The sequence below is a fragment of the Amyelois transitella genome, chromosome 8 (assembly GCF_032362555.1).
Source record: "Amyelois transitella isolate CPQ chromosome 8, ilAmyTran1.1, whole genome shotgun sequence".
In the NCBI taxonomy this organism is placed as follows: Eukaryota; Metazoa; Arthropoda; class Insecta; order Lepidoptera; family Pyralidae; genus Amyelois; species Amyelois transitella.
Genome location: NC_083511.1, coordinates 5,729,472 through 5,748,742, shown reverse-complemented (window position 1 = coordinate 5,748,742; position 19,271 = coordinate 5,729,472). Strand labels below are relative to the sequence as shown.

The 19,271-nt window shown below is 34.8% G+C and overlaps 2 protein-coding genes across 2 annotated transcripts; one reads left to right on the top strand and one right to left on the bottom strand.

The window, feature by feature from the left end:
- Positions 1-6,222: 6,222 nt before the first annotated feature.
- Positions 6,223-14,947, bottom strand: LOC106137277 (uncharacterized). The gene is made up of 6 exons (XM_013338085.2): positions 13,658-14,947; positions 13,226-13,412; positions 11,259-11,460; positions 10,742-10,992; positions 10,140-10,256; positions 6,223-9,744 (listed from the first exon to the last, which is right to left on the bottom strand). The coding sequence occupies exons 1-6, from the start codon at positions 14,390-14,392 to the stop codon at positions 9,650-9,652; spliced, it is 1,587 nt and encodes a 528-aa protein (XP_013193539.1). The 5' UTR covers positions 14,393-14,947; the 3' UTR covers positions 6,223-9,649.
- Positions 14,948-15,151: 204 nt separating this feature from the next.
- On the top strand, positions 15,152-18,158 carry LOC106137426 (peroxisomal N(1)-acetyl-spermine/spermidine oxidase). Its single transcript, XM_013338251.2, has 3 exons — positions 15,152-16,602; positions 16,803-16,923; positions 17,876-18,158. Exons 1-3 carry the CDS (start codon positions 15,239-15,241, stop codon positions 18,059-18,061), a joined length of 1,671 nt encoding a protein of 556 aa, XP_013193705.1. The 5' UTR covers positions 15,152-15,238; the 3' UTR covers positions 18,062-18,158.
- The last annotated feature ends 1,113 nt before the right edge of the window (positions 18,159-19,271 follow it).

Sequence of the window (19,271 nt, the reverse complement as noted above, 5' to 3'; positions counted from 1 at the left end):
GCGAGTGGCCAGCAATACAGTGCTTGGCCGCCGTGTCTATCAACGCGGTACCGTGAAAACCTAAAATTTTAATATTAAAAATGGGTCTTAAATCGCGCCCAAAGGTGGTTTCCGCGAAATCGTCACCGCGCGCAACATCGGTTCCGCTACATAAAAAAAAATTATCACAACATAACTTATTTACATTACCATTTTTGCACATAGGAAAAATGTCACTACTGGTCTCATCACAAAAGTAGTTAACTCCGTTATTTGAATTTTCGGAGTTAGGACCGTTTTCAAAATTCGAATTGTCACAAACAGATATAGGCAAAATAGAATTGTTACTTTGAATGGAATGTTTAGTAGTTACATCATTATTTGAAAAATTTGAATTAAGACAATTTTCCTTACAAGATTTAGTGCAAAAAATTATTTTTGTATTTTTAGGCTTATGGCACTTTATATTTGGACAATTTGATAACTCACATAAACAAGATTTCGAATTACAACATGATGTTTGACAAAATTGGGAAAAATCGTTTTTTGGAATTTTGGAGTTACATCTGTTGTCATTAGGAGCACAAAATACGTCATCAGAAAAATGCGAATTATTATTACTTATAAAATTATGTGGAGAATGTAACTTATAACTAGATATTTGATTATGCCTACTATTACATGATTTATGACTACAGTTTTTGGATGAAAAACGCGACGAAACACTTTGTATGTCCCGTGAATTTAAAGAATAAAATGCTTGGTTTTGCGCACTTGATATTTCACTAGCATTATTATTATCGTTATGCACTTCCGCAAAGTTATTAAAAGATTGCGACTCACTTTGATTCTTCAACTTACGACACTGGTCCCTGGTATGTCCGAAACGTTTGCAGTAAACACACGTTGGCCGGGATTTCTTAGTGACGGCGGCGGACTCCTGCGTTTGCGTCGCCGTCGGGGCAGCTGACGCAGGTGGTTGTCGCACCGGAGCTGAAGGAGGTGGAGGCCGCGCCGAGGGGCGCGCGGGTGCGCGCGCGGCTACGGTCGGAACGCGTGCGGGTGCGGTATCAGAAGACGGGGGAGGAGGGATGGCGGGACCTGAACTAGGCCTCCGGGCCTCGTCGAATGAATCCTCGATGGTTCGCGCCAGGCGGAGCAAATCGGCAAAATTATTAAATTCTTCTCTTCGTATTCTTTTCCTAATACGGCTGTGGAGCAACCCGTATGTTATGTCTAGTTGCGCGGACACAGACAGATCGCCTTTCGGCAGCCGGGCGAGAAGGGCACGAATACGTGATACGAATATGTCCGTATTTTCTTCCTTCTGCGGTTTAGCAAATATTTCTAAATAAATACGATGAGGTGGCCGTCGATCACCAAATGCACTAACGAGATTATTTTTGGCTTCCTGCCATGACGACACCGAGTGTTTGATTCCTTGCCACCACGTGGCAGCTTCGTCTTTGAAAAGGAACGATAGCCCTTTTATGATGTTAGCATCCGCGACTTGGGCACAATCGCTGTAGGCTTCGACAGCGTCTATGAATGCCTCAACGCTTTCTTGAGGTTTGCCCGCGAATGTAAATGTGCAGCGCGCTAGGGTTCCTTGACCTAGCGGAACCGATATGGGAGTGGAGTTTGCCCTCGTTACGGACTCCAGCAAGTCTCTGAATGCTTCGGTTTGAGATCGCTGAAGTGACGCGATTATGGTTGCGACGTTTTCTCCCGAAAACGTGGCGTCGGTACGTAGCGTTGGCGATGAAGCGGCGGCGTCGCTGCCATATTGAAAATTGGCAGACGGCGACGTTGGTCGCGAAGGGTCTTGAAATACCTCTGGTGTATCTTCCTTGCGAGTTAGACTTGCCGCACGACTCCTTGTTATCGGCATTTTGAGTCACCGGGAAAAAAAAACTGAACACTAACACTGTATGAAAAACTAACGTTGGAGCGCCACATATGAGGTAGTGTTGTAGATGATAAAAGTCACTTTGTTGATAAAAGGTTTATTTGGTACACTACACAGAATATATATATAAAAACTATTGTAATGAGAACAAGGGTTGAGTTCTTTAAAATTAATTAGCCCTGACTAAGGTATTTAACAAAACAGTGTTAGGAGAGACGCGCACGCGGTGACTTACCAAAAGAGAAGAAAGGAAAGAAAGGGCGGAAGAGAGTCATAAACATGGCGGACGGACGCGGTGGGAACTCGTAGTGGTGGCGCGTGCGTCGTGGCCTATGATTGGACGGCGATGTCAGGGTCGATAACTATTGGATTAGTCACGATATCGCCGTGGCGCGCATGCGCGATTCGCTCGTACCGGGTATTTGGCGCTACGGTTTGCTATAATAGTTTATTTTAAAGGTCAAGGTTGGCGGCTTTTATCAAAGATATGTACGCCGCTGTGTAGTAGTACTATGGCCGCCTCTGTATGAGCCGAATGCCGCCGTCGCCCTTATGAAACAGTCAGTCACAAGAAGAAGACTTCTGTTTCAACTGTCTCACTTTCGTCAACATCAAAACAAGTCCATGGCCAGCTGTTTATTCCACCAACGCCTAATCTTGTACTAGAAAATACGCTGTAGTCGTGCTGTTCTACCCAAGATTCACAATCTTATCAACAACAACAGTCAACTCATTGCATTACCGCAAAGAAAAAGAAAGAATAGACCTTAGTTTTGCACGAGAAATTTAGATTCAAGTTTCTGGCAAAATGCAATCAATGCCCTTAATCCCGAATGTATACAGTTCCAACCAGGTATATGATTAGCAATAGCTTTTTGAATGCGGAGTACGAACGTATAAGAACGGAAACAACTGATATTATAAATCGAGCTGAAGCCCTTGCTTTAGTTATGAACGGTTGGACTGATATAAACGGCAGAGGTACAATTAATTTTATTATTACTACACCTAAACCTTCTTTTATAAATGCGTCTTTCCTAGCACTAATCGGGCACTAATAGACATCTTACTATCTGTTCACTCAGTTAAAATGTGTGATAGACGAAATAGGACCATAAAAATTTGTCGCGGTAACTACCGATAATACAAATAACATGAAAGCACTGTGGAGAATGGTGGAAGATGAATATGTACATACATTTGCAGTTGGTTGTGCATCGCGAGCCTTTAATTTGCTCTTAAAAGATATAGTAAAACCACAAAACTTTAAAGTTCTTAATGACACAGTTATTAAAATCATAAGTTATATAAAAAAAACGTCACGTTGAATCAGCCTATTTTGAGAATATGCAAAAAGCTAAATATGGTAACGATAAAGGGAAACTTTAAAGTTGCCAAGCCAGACTCGATGAGGTGGCAATGTTCTAATGATGGAATAATTTCTGTGCAATCGGAAAGCGCTGGAAGCCACTGTTATAGCAAGGATGTGTTGCGTCACCGTGGCTGTTCAACCTATGTATGGATAGTTGTTTGACAGATTTGAAAGAGTCTGAAAGTGGATTAAAGATGAATGAGTTACTAGTCAAATGTCTGCTCTATGCCGACGATCAGGTTATACTGGCGTCATCAGCGGAGGAGTTACAGGAGATGGTAAACTGTATGCATGAAGCTTTAAAAGAGAAAGGAATGAAAGTGAACGTAAGTAAAACTAAAACACTAGTTTTTGAAATGGAGAAAGAAATGACAGCATGTAATATTTTGATTGGAGGAGAAAAAGTTGAGCAAGTGAAAGAGTTTGTATATCTAGGATCAAAGTTTACATCAGATGGCAAGTGTGATAGTGATATTGAAAGGAGAGTGAACGCGGGGAACATGGTGAATGGAGCTTTGCATGCCTTTATGAGCAGTCAGAAACTATCCAAAAAGGCTCGACTGGCTGTGCACAGGGGCGTGTTGGTCCCGACATTAATGTATGGGAGTGAAAGTTGGATATGGCAAAAGAAGCACGAAAGCAGAATAAATGCGGTGGAAATGAGAGTGTTAAGGAGTATGATGGGCGTGAAACTGAGTGACCGGATAAGGAACAGCGTGATAAGGGAATGTTGTGATGTGAAAGAAAATGTACTTAGTTACAGGAATAGAAAAGGACGTCCTGGTAAAGGGTCAGGTCAAAAGTACCCGAAACCGCCGAGCTTGCATGAAGAGAGTTATGAATATGGATGAAGCGAAGGAAGTATGCAGAGATCGTGGCAAGTGGAAAGACGTAGTCTCTGCCTACCCCCCGGGAAAGAGGCGTAATTTTATGTATGTATGTATGCATTTTAAAATGAAAAACAAAAATTTTGTTTTTTTAATGTTGAAATCTATCCGAAATTTACCGATATTTCGTCAAACAGATACTTCTACTTACGAATGCGCTTGGTTTGTGACTAAATAGTGACATTGTTTAAGTTTATTGCAGCCCTTTTTGCTGTTATTGTAAATAAATCATCGATTTGAAAACTTCCAAAATTACCGTAACTTTGGAAGTTTTCGCGAATACTTCCCGAAATATTCCTGAAAACTTCCAAAGTTTCCGAAACTTTCGGTAATTTTCACCTCTACTTAAGACCTAAGGAATCATAAACCTAGCCCCTTTAAAGTTTAGCAATTACATTAACAGATGTGATAAATCAGTAATAATTATACACTTTCATGTTATTCCTTTCCGAATTGCTAAACTGAAAACTGTTTAATAACTGGCGAAACCCACACAACCTCAAACCACATCCAAGTTTTACATTTAAAGAAATGACTACACGTTTGAGTCTAAAACCTGCTGTTATACCAATAGTAATTTTCCCAATACTATAATTATTGTATAGTATTACTAATTATACATTTTTTTTTTAATCCTGCACTAGAATCGAACATTAAATCAACTGTTTTGTTATGTTAGGTAGTTAGTACCTTTCATCTATAATGTGTAAAAGTAAAAGCTCCATTGCGGGCGAGGCTCTCTAAGGACAGTGAGTGCAAATTTCATAAAAATGTATCGTGTTTGATTAGTCTTTTAGTTACACTGATAATATGTAAGCATGAACGCCCAAAAGATAAAGCGATGGTGTTCGTGTGGTGAAATTTAGGGAGCTATGATTTTAAACTAAAGGTCTTTCCCCTCTTTACCACATATCAGAGCCATGACTGAAAATTTTATACATACTTAGTGTTTTAAACTTCGGACGAAACAGCGGTACCGAAAAAGGAGTACCTTAGTGGTAATTAAAATTATAACATTATACATTATATATGCATACTTATAAGAAGTAAGTATCTAATAGTTATATAATTTCGCGTTGTACGATCCGGGTATAAGTAAAATTGCGTCAAATTTATACAAATTTAAGTCTTTAATTAAAAACTATGCGAAATGTATGATAAAAATATGGCAAACATTCAGGCATTTAATTGTTTCACGAAAATCATTATTGTATAATACTACATATATGTAGGTGCATAATACAGAACCTGATGAATAAATAAATCATTAGAACGATTTTTTTTATTAAACAAATATAACCAATTAACAAAACAATAAATACTATACTTATTATAAAAGGGGCAATAAACATCAAAAATTTATTGCAATGACGACAAAGTTTAAACAAAAAAATATGTCTGATGACTCATGTTTATAAACATGTTTACAACACGTTGCTTATCTCTAATCTTAAATATCTATAAATTTAGCAGATCTATTCTAACGATAAACTACTAATATCATATTTTTAAATCTAGTTGTACAATCAACGGTAGAAAACATGACCCCATGTTCGTACAAACCAAAACCATTCGGGTTAGGTTTCTATGCCGTTGACTGTACATAAACTTAAATAAATGTATAAGAAATGATCTCGTCAGCCTATAATATTCCAATTGTGGGCATAGGCACCCTCACAAATATTGATAAAGCAAGTCTAATCTCTTTCGCTCAACTTTCGTGAATAAGATACTTATACACAAAATAAAAGTATATACAGGAGCATTTAACAATTGATTATTTCAGTAGATATTCATAAGTGTCCAGGTCCCATGATACTCATTATTGGTAAAAAGGACCACATTGACTGGTTTCATATGTGGCCTATTAATTATAATGTCAGACTTACATTTATCATTATTTCACCGATTAATATTTGAGCGATAGACATATGGCGCATGGAATGCATAATTCCCAAAATAGCTACGACTTCGCCCGTGGTAAATAGCTTAAAACCCCCGCAGGTGATGTAACTTTTTATGGTGAAAGAACTTTAAATTACATGATCGGTTCAGTATTTTCGAAGATTATAGCCCTTACGACAAATAAGCAATCGCGTTACAAACATTACTGACGGCCTCTGTGGCGCAGCGGTAATACGCTTGTCTGTGACACTGGGGGTCCCGGGTTCGATTCCCGGCCAGGGCATGATGAGAAAAGAACTTTTTCTGATTGGCCTGGGTCTTGGATGTTTATCTTTATAAGTATTTATTATAAAATATAGTATCGTTGAGTTAGTATCTCGTAACACAAGTCTCGAACTTACTTCGAGGCTAACTCAATCAGTGTAATTTGTCCCGTATATATTTATTATATTTATATTTATTACTTCTTTTTAATAATCACATTGTAACGTGGTAATAATACAGGTCAGAGGGCCACAAATTCAAAATTGATAAAAGCTGTTGCTATTTTGAGAATTAAACCTTATCTTAATTATTATACTCATTTATCACAAACAAAATTTTATGAATTCGATTTTTAACTATGGACCGTCACTTCTATAGCGCGCATTACAAATGTTAAGTAGATCCCTTTCAAAAGATTTAGCACTTAACAGGTAAAAATAACACAAAAATACTTTCTATTTGTTAGCTATATATGGCTATATTAAGAAGTTATTAGGTACGTACCGAACAATAATAGAATCATTGTGCAATTTTTCTATTCTAACATTGTAAATATGACAATGACAATATCTTATATTTTTGCCTATAAGATATCCATTGACCGATCTCGTTACTTCCCTTAATTTTACATACTTAAAACACAAGAAAACGAAATCTGTACAGTCGCGAGCATTAATATGTATATACAAAAGTTGCGCAGATATTTGGAAGTGTCTCCTTATCAATGTACGCGAATGTATGTACAACTACCATTAGTTTTTCTCTAGCCGCTGGATAGTATATGTAAACTCATTAGGCAAGTTCTTAAAATATCTGGCTAAGGCAGCATAATTTTGAATTCTTAAGCTGCTTAAGTGACGGGTGATTTCTCAATATCCTATTTCAGTATCATTATTTCTGATCGCATTTTCAGCTGTGAAACTTCAAAAGTAAGAGCGCGCATGATATTATATAGGTTACTAACATTTGAACAAGTTTTTGAATCGGCTGCTGTAGGTATATATCTAAAGATAGAGATTTGTATTCGTGCTATTATATTTGCAATATAATAATAGATTATGTAAACGATTACCTTATAAAAACTAATGGTAGAGCACTACTTTGTAAAGCATTTTTTTTTCTTTATTCTCTTTTGCAATAAATAAGTTATAAGTATTTTAGTTCATATTTCTTAAATTACAAGTATTAAATATTAACTGCCTAGTGAATATATATTTTATAAAACATCCATTTTTTTGTGTAAAAGTAATAAACACATCGAATGTAATGTAATTAACTCTATGATTACAATACTTATATTTATTACTTATGGTACGATATATGAAAGCACTTATAATTACTCTAATAACTAAGACAATTTGGTGTTGTTGTTTGAAGTTTTAATGCAGATAATTATCACAGAAAAATAAGAACCGGATTTGAATAGGTTTCTTCTTCTACGTAGACATTGTTACATGCAAATTTAAAAAAAAAATGTTCTGTAGAATGAGTTTTTATGACTCCTAATTACATGGACAGACGTTTTGGCTAATTTATTAGATCAAAATATATCGTCAATATTGCCTTTTTGTTTTATCTTAAGTTGGTGCGCTATAGCGTTAACCTTTTCAACTGATTTTTTTCCCCGTTATGCGAGACCAGATCTATGTATAAAATGTATATCATATGACTGTGACGTGTCTGCCAACGTCATGTCCCGCAGTTTAACCTATGCCTTATTTAAATACAATTATACATTTGATTAATTTAGAGATAAAGTTAGGTCAATGTAGGTCATGCGAGAATATAGCTTGATTTGGTAACGACTCCTGAAGGCGGAGAAGCATATTTTATACACTATCCGTCGTCATTTTTACAATTTTACTGTAGCATATCCAAATATTGATCCATTCCTTATCGAATGCCCTTTAGCAAAATCGAAAAAGCCAGTATCATTTTTCGACTTCAGTAGTTGATAGCTAGAAAAATAGATATACTACCAGACATAAGATGTTAAACATGTTGATCGAATATATAACATGAAATTTTATAGAACATTTCAATAATAACAGTAGCGCGATATATTTTATTAAAAAAAATATTACCTTTAAACTGCCGCAACCATCGTGTTGTGTTTTCCCTAGATTTTACGAACCTCCTATCAAAATTTATTTTGTATTGCAAGTTATATACATAATTTGAAATACAAAATGAATTTGCAACTAATATATACATAATTTTTGTCATAACTTTGTAGATTTACATATGGTTATATAATAGATTATATAAAACTTATTTTTTCTCTAAATTTTATTTGATCGATTATTAATTACAAAGAATATTGATTTAAAATATACAATAGCAATTTCATCGTATTTTACTTTCTTTCCAAGAATTAAAGCCAATTTTGTGGTTGAGCAAAAGAACAAAGATAGAGAAGCTCCGGGAAAGAGGCGTGAGTTTATGTATGTATGTATGTATGTTTGTGGTTGATAATTTTGTTAAATAAATATCTTATTTAACAAAAATTTATTTATATTAGTAGTAGTAAAAATATAAATGCAATATGTTATTGAATTAATATCCCTCATTCATTATAATATAGGTACCTATTTGTTTGTAAAATACAAAATGGTTTAATTTATTAGCAAATCCAGTTTTACAAAAAAAAAATTAATATTATAATTTATTTTAATTTGCACACTTTACGCTCTGTCATAACAAGTATGAAAACAATTTTGAAATGCCCGAGTATGAAAGTACCATATTCACAAAAATGATGATCATATGTTATTAGACGACCTATTCAAATTCGTTATCCTGCTATTTTATCAATTTGTTTAAAATAATACGATATAACCATATAACTACTACGACAACACTGACACCTAACTTAATATAGCGTATATTCAGTGCTACCCACTAAAAATGAAATTCTTCAAAACAGTATCACAAAATCATAAAATAAGTAGTACATTATTATGTCAATCAATGTAAGTAGTCTCATAAAATGCTTAAATATTAAGAGACATCAACTGTTATCATAAAAAAGGCATCATTGAAAATATTTTCATACAGAATTGTTGCTTTGAAGATTTTTATTAATATTTACTGTGGGCAGGACTTAAAAGTGATACGCCCTCTTAATGTTATAACTTTGACAATAAACAGTAAACATTAGGAAACATATCCTGTTATAGTTGCCATATAAAGCTTTTAGTGACTTACACTATACAAAAATAAGTTTGTCTCTGACAATATTAAGCTTTTATATGATAGAAACTCTCTTTCTAATTAACTTTGGAGGTACATAGAACAGCCTTTCGTTTAAATTATTAACATCTGGTTAACCTTTTAAATGTCAGTCAGGCCTCCGTTGCCTTGTCCCGACTTCACATTGTCAAGGATTTTGTTGACGAATTCGGATGTCTTGCCGGCTATTTTTACCTCTGAAAAAAAAAGAACAAAAACTATATAACTACTAATATTCGTATATTATATACTAAACATTCCATCACGTTTTTCAGCTTATTTTTCTTGTAAATGTTGTGGAACTAAAGTGCAAAACGTCTCTATTCCTCATTATTCCTGATCATATTCTCTACAGTTCAAAACATTATAGGTATGTAAAACTTAGTGATAAATAATTATGAAAAGATTTGGCAAAGTTTTTACTTCAGCTGCTTGCCAACACAAATTCCTAAGAAATCTTAGAAGCAATAGTTGTTAGTACAGGGTCAATTCTATTGAAATATGTTGTGGGTTTTCGAAATCTCATATGGCACAAAAAGTCTAAACAATATTAGTCCATAGGAAAATGTAATAAAAGTAAAAATATAAGTACCAGTGGCTGTATTAACTATGCTCTGAAGATGTGCTGACCAGTCCACATTATTTTGAGGATTAGTTACCCTATTGCCCAAAAGTTGCTTCATTTGGTGTATTCCGTTTAGAAGTCGTTCTGCAAAAAAAATAAAACAAATATAGTAAATATGGAACTACTAGTACAATTAATGTTTATTTGAAAATAATTTATCTTGATATAATAACGTTAATTGCCATTTTAGTTTTAAATTTTTCGAAATTTTCAACTTGCATACTAAAAACAAAGATTTTTTATAACATTTAGTTCATCTATTTTTTTTTCTGATTGAGTTAGCCTCAAAGTGAGTTTGAGACTTGTGTTACGTACGAGCTACTAACTCAATGATACTATATTTTATAATAAATACTTATACTTATATAGATAAACATCCAAGACCCAGGACAATCAAAAAAAGTTCTTTTCTCATCATGCCCTGGCCGGGATTCGAACCCGGTACCTCCGGTGTCACAGACAAGCGTACTACCGCTGCGCCACAGAGGCCGTCATTGTAAGCCTAGTCTCAATAAAGTTGTAAATCAAGAAAATTACAAATAATCTATAAAAGTTTTTAAATGACTTACTGTGTTCCTGTTGGAGGCCATAAAGTTTTAATTTGTTTGCCTCGTGCTGTGCTTTTTTCTTTAACCGGCAAGCACGGGAAGCTAATTTATTCTTCTCCTTTCTGGTCTTTGGCCGGACATTGAATGGCAACTCACTCACAGGAATCATATCATTGATCACTCTGCCCAAGTTGTCCAGCTCCTTTCCAATCATATATAACTTCCTTGGGTTAGGTGTAAGGTCATTGCCATCACCTTTTCTAGCTTTGCCACTGTAAATAAAACAAAATAACATTCCAAAATGTTTTCCTATGAAAATGTTGACCAGAAAAATTACATTTTATTATTTGTCAGCTTCAATCGTGTAAAATCTGATTCGCGTTTCGACCCTTGTGCCAAGATGGAACATTGTTATATTGAATTATATTCATGCTTGGGTGTAGAAATGTTGTTATTCAAACATATTGTCAATGAAGTATTCTATAACACAACTGAAATTCTAAATATTAAAATGAATTTAAGAAATTAACAATATTACCTGTGTTTAATGCCTCTGACACTACAATTGGGACTAAACACTGGATCTGTCACTGAATTTAGAACATGGGGGTCCTCGGATTTCTTCTGTAATACTAATCTCTGTCCTTTTGGTCCTTTTGCTTGCACGTTGTATTGCCAAAAGAACTTCTCCTTTTTGGCGGCGAGTCGAGCTTGCTTGGTTTCTGATTCGTCATTTGACTCTGAGAAATAATAAATCAAAAAATATTTCAGTACCATTATATTTATCCAATGAGCAAATTGTACAAATATCTATATATATAAAACTCTTCCGTTACTGAGTGACTGACTGACAGACAACGCACAGTCGAAACTACTGGTCGTAGACAGCTGAAATTTGGAATGTAGGTTCCTTGGGATATGTAGGGGAGCACTAAGAATGGATTTTTGGAAATTCAACCCCCAAGGGGGGGAAAAGGGGTAAAAACGTTTCTATGAAAAATCTTATTCCTTGGGTTTATAAACTTGAAACTTGGCATGAACACGTACATAGGCAAGTAAATATGTTTGACATTATAAGTTTTTTCAAACTACCCTCCAATCGTGATTTAGGGGGTGCGATTGGGTGACTGATTTATTAACGCACAGCCGAAACCGCTCGGTATAGGAGTCTGAGATTTTGAACAGAGGTTCCTTTAGTAACATAAGTGAGCACTAAGAAGGGATTTTTGAAATGTCAACCCCCAAGGGGGGGAAACGGGATAAACTGAGCCGGGGCTGCGGGAAAGTTCTAACGAGATACCGTGGCCCCGGAACGCAAAGGGCAACTGAAGGAACGAGGTGGGTTTTAGTCAGTAAAAGTCTGACACTCCCTTCCGTTCCACCCAGAGCGGGAGAGGTCATTTGATGATTTCCCATCCTTAAAAAAAAAGACTTTGTATGACAACTTTCAGTCGTTTCTTTAACATACATAATAACATACATAATTATGTACATACATGCATAACATTAATAACATCACGCCTTTAAATCCCTATTTTGTGTTAACACTACCCATACAAACAGCTAAAAGGAAACAAGTGAAGAGACGAAATTTGTCCGCATCCATTTTCACCTAAATTCTTAACGTTAATGAGATTTACTTTTTATTATCAGGTCAACCTAATAGCCTCACATGTACGTATAACTTCGTAAGAATTTTCTTTCAACTCCTAACCGTTGAGGAGTTGTACCTTCCATCATCAGCTCATTCACATGGGATGATGACTATCAGACGCAAATACTTAAACAGATCTATGAAATTGTCAAAAACGTAATTGCCTGTAAATTTGAGGTTTGCCCTTGATTTCCCTGGAATACCATCATCAGATCCTGACTAGGTAACAACGGGACCAACTTGAAAGTATACTCTACCGAACAAAAAAAGAATCACGTAAATCGGTCCATAAATCTCGGCGTATTCCAGTTGTAACAAGATTTCAGCCTGTGGAAGAAAAAGCCCTGTCGAGATCATTAAAAAACGCTATATATAACCGAATTACACGTGGGCGAAGCCGCGGGCGGAAAGCTAGTGTACAATAATTAATAAATAATCTGACTAAAGAAATCTGTTAATAATGCAGCAATGTGAACATATTTCTCATGGTGTTTGTTATTCTTAATAGTCACTTTAGCTTTATTCACAATTTCTAAGAATTAAACAATATCATAAGTTTTCCTTATTTTTCATTATATGCTTGTTTACCTATTATAGAAACATAAATGAATACCTATGTCATAAGGAATCTAAAAAGACTTAAATTGATCAAAACAAAAATAAATTAGTTATAAACCAACACTAACAACAAGTACAATTAACAACATAATAACTATAAATATTTTTAATTCAACATACAAAAGAAATACTTAAAAATATTTCCAAAAATAATTAAATTTAATTATAATTATTATTAAATGAAGTTAATTCATTGTTACACCAAGAAAGAACGGTAAAATAACTTTACACACCATCAGACGAAAGATCCTCATATCTGTCACTGTCCTCATCAGATTCCCCATCTTTGTCATCTTCATCTTGTGAGAAGTCACCAGTTCCAGGGCTGAGGAGACCACCTGATAAAGATGATGCAGAACCAGCTTCTGCGAGGGAACTGGTTGAAAGCAAATGCTTTCGTGGCTCTCTGCGTTGCCAAATCTAAAAGCCAAACTTTATTTAACGTTTTATGATTCCATTGTCACTTTTGTAGCCCAAGTATATGAATGTATGCCGTAAAGCCTGAGTGATGGGTTGAAATAAATTGAAGGTAGCCTATGAACCAGATACCAATTTTAAAATCAGTAAAAAATATGTTGTCAGATTGTTTTTTAATTAAACAGAGCAAAGAATAAGCTGGTTTAAAGGTTTGTACTATAATGTTTTTACTCTAAAATGTTACCCACCTGTTCCATAGTGAGATGTGTGGGAGCTGATGAGGACAGTTGTGTTTGTTGCGGTTTGATGCTTGTGGGAAATTGTGGCAGAACTGTTGATGCAGGCACTGATTGCCCTAGAGTTATTTCACCACCATAACCATCCAGACGCATCAGTAACTCTGGTAGCTGATTCATAGGCTGTGCAAAACTAGAAGATGCAGAACTATGCTGACTGGAAGGTGAAAATGCAAGTTGTGCCCGACTGTATGGGCTACAAGGACTTTCAGCAGCCAATGTGTTTGATAACTGAACTGTGTTGCGATGAGAACCACTCATAACCCCACCAATCTGCACACAGTACCCATTTTCCTCTGGCAATAACAAATCTTCAAAATTCAAATCCTCTAACAATGTGTCTGGATTTGCATTCAATTCGGCAAGAGTTGGTCCTGATATTAAATCTGCCTTGTCTACTTGGAATATATCATCATCATCCATTTTATTTAAAATTTCCATTTTGGATGTATCAGAATCAAAAGCCAATTTATTATATTGCATTGTGGGTACATTATGAAAGGAGCCAGACAATGTGTCTTGCAGACACAGGTCTAGGTCACAACTAAAGTCTCCGAGGTCTGCACGGCGCTGCGGGATGGGCACCGATGCGGACATCGGACCTAACTCGAATGGAGGGAGAGACTCCTGCTTTATCTCAACACCTGGCTCTAGAAGAAATTCATGTGTGTAAATAGAATCCGACATTGCACGTGTTTGTATTATATGACCTTGGCAAATAATCGTCTCGTTGATAGAGACTGGCGCACGCGTCTTACGTCTCTATCGATTAATTCACGGAGACCCACGTGTCCTGAGCGTAACTTCAATGTTTATTTATTTCTTAAAAACACCATTAGATTCACAAAAGCTTGAAAAATGTTAAGTTAATGATAATATTCGATTTATATATATATTATTACATAACAAAATAAATCACTACACTGAATAAAAATTGTAACCACTTGATTATTCACAATGACTTTTCGATATTGAATTAGAACAAGGCGTACAATAAACAAATGTTCAATAATGCTGTTCAAAATACGTCAGCTCACAATCCTTAACGGAAAAGCTAGATGTAATATTGGGAACAAGATTTATCAACAATATTTTAAAAATATTTTCACTCACAATAACAAAAACACTTCCCCGATGGCACAAGTCGAGAAGTAAACAAAGATTTTGAGAGTATTATTATTCAGCATATTCAAAGGTCAATGAAAAGAGATCAAAAATAGAGAGATACACGGTTAAAACAGAGATAGCTATAATGTTTTGCACATGCAAGGCATGGCAAGACGGAAGAGGAAAGGGGGCGGGTCTGACGTAGACTAGTGCGTAACCAACGGTACCTGAAAAGTAACAAGTATTTCAGTACCGTTCTTGAGTAAACTTACTTTATCTATGATCATTCAGATGGCATTATGGCATGCTTTTATGTCTTTGTCAACACAAGAGAAAAAATTAAACAAAATATGTCGGATGTCGTAACAGCTGGATGTCAAAAGTGTACTGACAAAAATATTTCTTTTACATTATCAATACAATATTATGGGTGACGATAATTTAAATTCTAGTTCAAAATGTGATTCAAATAAGTGCAATGTTATAATTATTGGCGGCGGGATTGCTGGACTATCCGCCGCCAATCATTTTGTTAAAAATGGTATGGAGGACTTCATCATTTTAGAAGCGAGGAAACGTATCGGTGGCCGAATAATATCTATACCAATGAAGAACCACAATGTTGAGTTGGGAGCTAATTGGATACACGGTGTATTGAGTAATCCTATATTTGAATTGGCAATGGCAAATAGTCTAGTAAATATTATAAACATACCAAAACCGCACAAAGTTATAGCGGCTACTGAAGACGGCAAACAAGTACCGTTTGGTGTACTTCATGAGATACACGAGGCCTACGTGTGCTTTCTAAGACGTTGCGAAGAATATTTCCTTTGTCAATACCTTCCTCCACCCGATATTCACAGTGTCGGTGAACACATTAACTTGGAAGCTACCATATATTTAGAACGTTTACCTTCATCTGAGGAGAAAAAATTAAGACGTCTAATTTTTGATTGCCTTCTGAAACGAGAAACCTGTATATCTGGATGCAATAGTATGGATGAAATTGACCTGTTGGAGATAGGTAGTTATACAGAATTACAAGGAGGCAATATAATGATTCCTAAAGGCTTTAGCTCTCTTTTGGAACCACTAAAAGAAAAAATACCTCCAGAAAAAATCATAGCAAATTGTCCAGTGACAAAAATTATATGGGATACAGATCAGCATGGCTCAAAACAAGCAGATGATGTAGGTGAAGAATCAGAAGACTCAGACCAAACTGTGATAGAAGACATTTCTAAAAGTAATAATCCGGTTAATGACAATCAATCTCATCCAAGTGAAGGGTCTGTATTAAATGAAAATGCCCAAAAACCAAAGAAGAAAGGCATAAAATATGTTGAAGTTGAGTGTGAAGATGGAAAGAGTTATTTGGCAAACCATGTGATATGTACTATTCCATTAGGTGTTTTGAAAGAAAATGCTTCCAATTTGTTTGAACCTCCTTTGCCTCAGTATAAAATTGAAGCTGTTGAACGGTTATTGTTTGGAACTGTAGACAAAATTTATTTGGAATATGAAAGACCCTTTTTAAATCCAGAAGTAACAGAGATCATGTTGTTGTGGGAAAGCACACCTGTGCCAGAAGACATTTCAGAATCTTGGTATAAAAAAATATACTCATTTAGTAAAGTCTCAGAGACTCTTCTTTTAGGCTGGGTATCTGGAAAAGAAGCAGAATACATGGAGTCTTTATCAATGGAAGAAGTTGGATCCACATGCACAACTATTTTAAGAAAATTTTTGAATGATCCCTTTGTTCCAGAGCCTCAAAAATGTGTTTGGTGAGTTTTGGCTACTTTGCTCTCATTTCGTCAATTTCATATATATTTAAAAAAAAAATTACATATTTTTATGAACTCTGCGATTAATTTTTTTGCAATAGAAACTTAATTTAGGTCTGTTCACAATAATTCTACATCATGAACCTTATCCTTGTCTCAGTTTGGAAATTAGTTTAATGAATAAATTATTTTTATTTCAGTACAAGTTGGCACAAACAGCCATACACAAGAGGATCATACACTGCTATTGCAGTAGGCGCCAGCCAAAGCGATATTGAAAGTTTAGCTCAGCCATTATTTAGAAATGTTCATGACAAAAAGGTATGAAAATAGATACTTAAATGTTTATTCTAATCAAATAAGATAAGCCTTCTATTGCCATATCATGTTTGTTTGTAATATCTTCACAAAAATTTTCGATGGATGGCGACTTATCCACGAAGGGATATCTTCCAGTTGTCCGGCAAACAGTAAAGAATTAGATAATTAAATTATCAGCTCTATACCACTGAATCACTACACATATCCTTGTTAGTCAGTTCAATAGTTTCACCACAGCAAATTAACACAAAACACAAGTTTTCTATATGTTACCAATTAACATATTTTAAATATTATTCTCATAATTTTTAATGATTATTGAATTGAGATACATACATATAATCATGTCTATATCCCTTGCGGGGTAGGCAGAGCCAACAGTCTTGAAAAGACTGAAAGGCCATGTTCAGTTGTTTGGCTTAATGATAGAATCGAGATTCAAATAGTGACAGGATGCTAGCCCGTCGCCTCAAAGAAAAATCCCAAGTTGATAAGCCCTTAGCCTTAGGAAGAGATGGAGTGGTCCTATTCCTTTTTCTATTTAATTGACAATTAAGACACTTGATTACTTATCTCTGACGGCATCTGTGGCGCAGCGATAGTGCGCTTGTCTGTGACACTTGAGGTTCCAAAATACGCATCCCGGACAGGTCATGAAGAGAAACGAAATAGTTCTAATTGGCCTGGGTCTTGGATGTTTCTATAATTTTTTTTTAAATAGGTATATTATTATTGAGGTAGTATCTCGTAACACAAATCTCAAACTTACTTCGAGGCTGACTCAATGTGTGTTTGTTATTTGTCCCCTTTGTATTTGTTTATTATATATGTAAAAGATAAATACTTTTCATTTGACTAGCAGAAAAAGTTTTCAGCATTAATTTACTTATATGGCAATAAGGATCAATAATGTTATAAATAGATAAATTAATATGTCCTTTTTTATTTCCAGCCTGTGTTGCTTTTTGCCGGAGAGCATACACACAGCAGCTTCTATTCCACAGCCCATGGTGCGTATTTATCAGGCCAGACGGCAGCCAAGCGACTGATGGCTACTGATGAACCAGAAAACATCCTTGAATGCCCTGGTTCAGCTGATCTCAATGCATGGATACAGGGAATACAACTTGAAGGTTAACAGGATAAATGAATTAACATTATATAATAACTGCTCCTGATTTAAAGTATCCTCAACTAGATTTATTAAAAAGATCAAGTTCATATTCCGCTTTTGATATGAGTAAAGTTTCGTCTTTTTAATAGAATATCCCATTTTTCCTGACGAGGGCTTCATCGCCTATGTGATTTGCAAGCTGTTATGTTTTATTATTAGTATTAGTTATGAATACATACTTTGTATGATTTTAGAATATTGATAAAAGATAATGGTTAATCTGCTTCATATTGATTGCATACCTTTCTGTTTTGAACATCAGAGAAAAGAAAATATTATTATCCAAGTTTTGTATTTTTAAATAATACTAGGTATCTTCTTTGTAAATCAAATAATTATGATACAAGTATTTTTTTTTAATCAAAGTACAGCTTATGTTTAAAGATTTTTGAAATTGATAAGATAAAGTAACTTTCTAAAGTAAAGCAATTTTCTGTGAAGTGTTCAAATTAAACATGAAAATGTGGCTATGAAATATTCTATGACAACCATAAGTTTTGTTACCATAGATTAATGTCTTTCAAATGCATTTCCGTAGGTATAGATTTGTATAAGAATGAAGGAGTAATTTTTAATTAAATAGTGGTATTTTATTTCATTTGCTTCTGAAGCGATAGTTGATCAATGAAATGTTTACATTATTTTGCTCTTAAAATTATTAGTTGTATATACATGTGTAATTTGAATAACAGGAAGCAATGACTTTATGAGGGAATGCCAGGTTGTCCACAGGTAAGAACAGGTAAACAATATTTTGGTGCAAATCCTTTTTCTTGTACATGCATACATCCATGGAATTAAAAACAAAAAATATATTCAGCTTTCATCAGTTACCTAATTAAACTTTGTTAAAATTAACCAAATGTTTGGCTATAAATTAATGATAAAAATTAATTATGTTATGAAATCTTTTTTTTAACTTTACATTCGCATTAAATGTTTTATTGGCAATTTATTACATAGGTTTTATGTATATTCAATTTATCTAGTCAGTGCAAGGATTTTGTATCGCTTTAATAAAATCATAGAAAATAAATATTTGTTATGATTCATAATAGAGCCCTGTGTATGTTTGAGTATATTTTTTACTGGGCTACATTTGACATCCTGTAGGTTGTCCAAATAAACCTAAATAATGTTTATTTATTTTTTAGGTTTATTTTTGACTCTTATA

Bases quoted from the DNA above. Each gene is read 5' to 3' on its own strand.
- LOC106137277 (XM_013338085.2), bottom strand. From the start codon at position 14,392: ATGTCGGATTCTATTTACACACATGAATTTCTTCTAGAGCCAGGTGTT. The intron at 11,461-13,225 runs GTGTGTAAAGTT...ATTATTTCTCAG, and splicing joins TGAGGATCTTTCGTCTGATG to AGTCAAATGACGAATCAGAA. The intron at 9,745-10,139 runs GTACTTATATTT...TTTTTTTTTCAG, and splicing joins CATAGTTAATACAGCCACTG to AGGTAAAAATAGCCGGCAAG.
- LOC106137426 (XM_013338251.2), top strand. From the start codon at position 15,239: ATGGGTGACGATAATTTAAATTCTAGTTCAAAATGTGATTCAAATAAG. The intron at 16,603-16,802 runs GTGAGTTTTGGC...TTTTTATTTCAG, and splicing joins GAGCCTCAAAAATGTGTTTG to TACAAGTTGGCACAAACAGC. The intron at 16,924-17,875 runs GTATGAAAATAG...TTTTATTTCCAG, and splicing joins GAAATGTTCATGACAAAAAG to CCTGTGTTGCTTTTTGCCGG.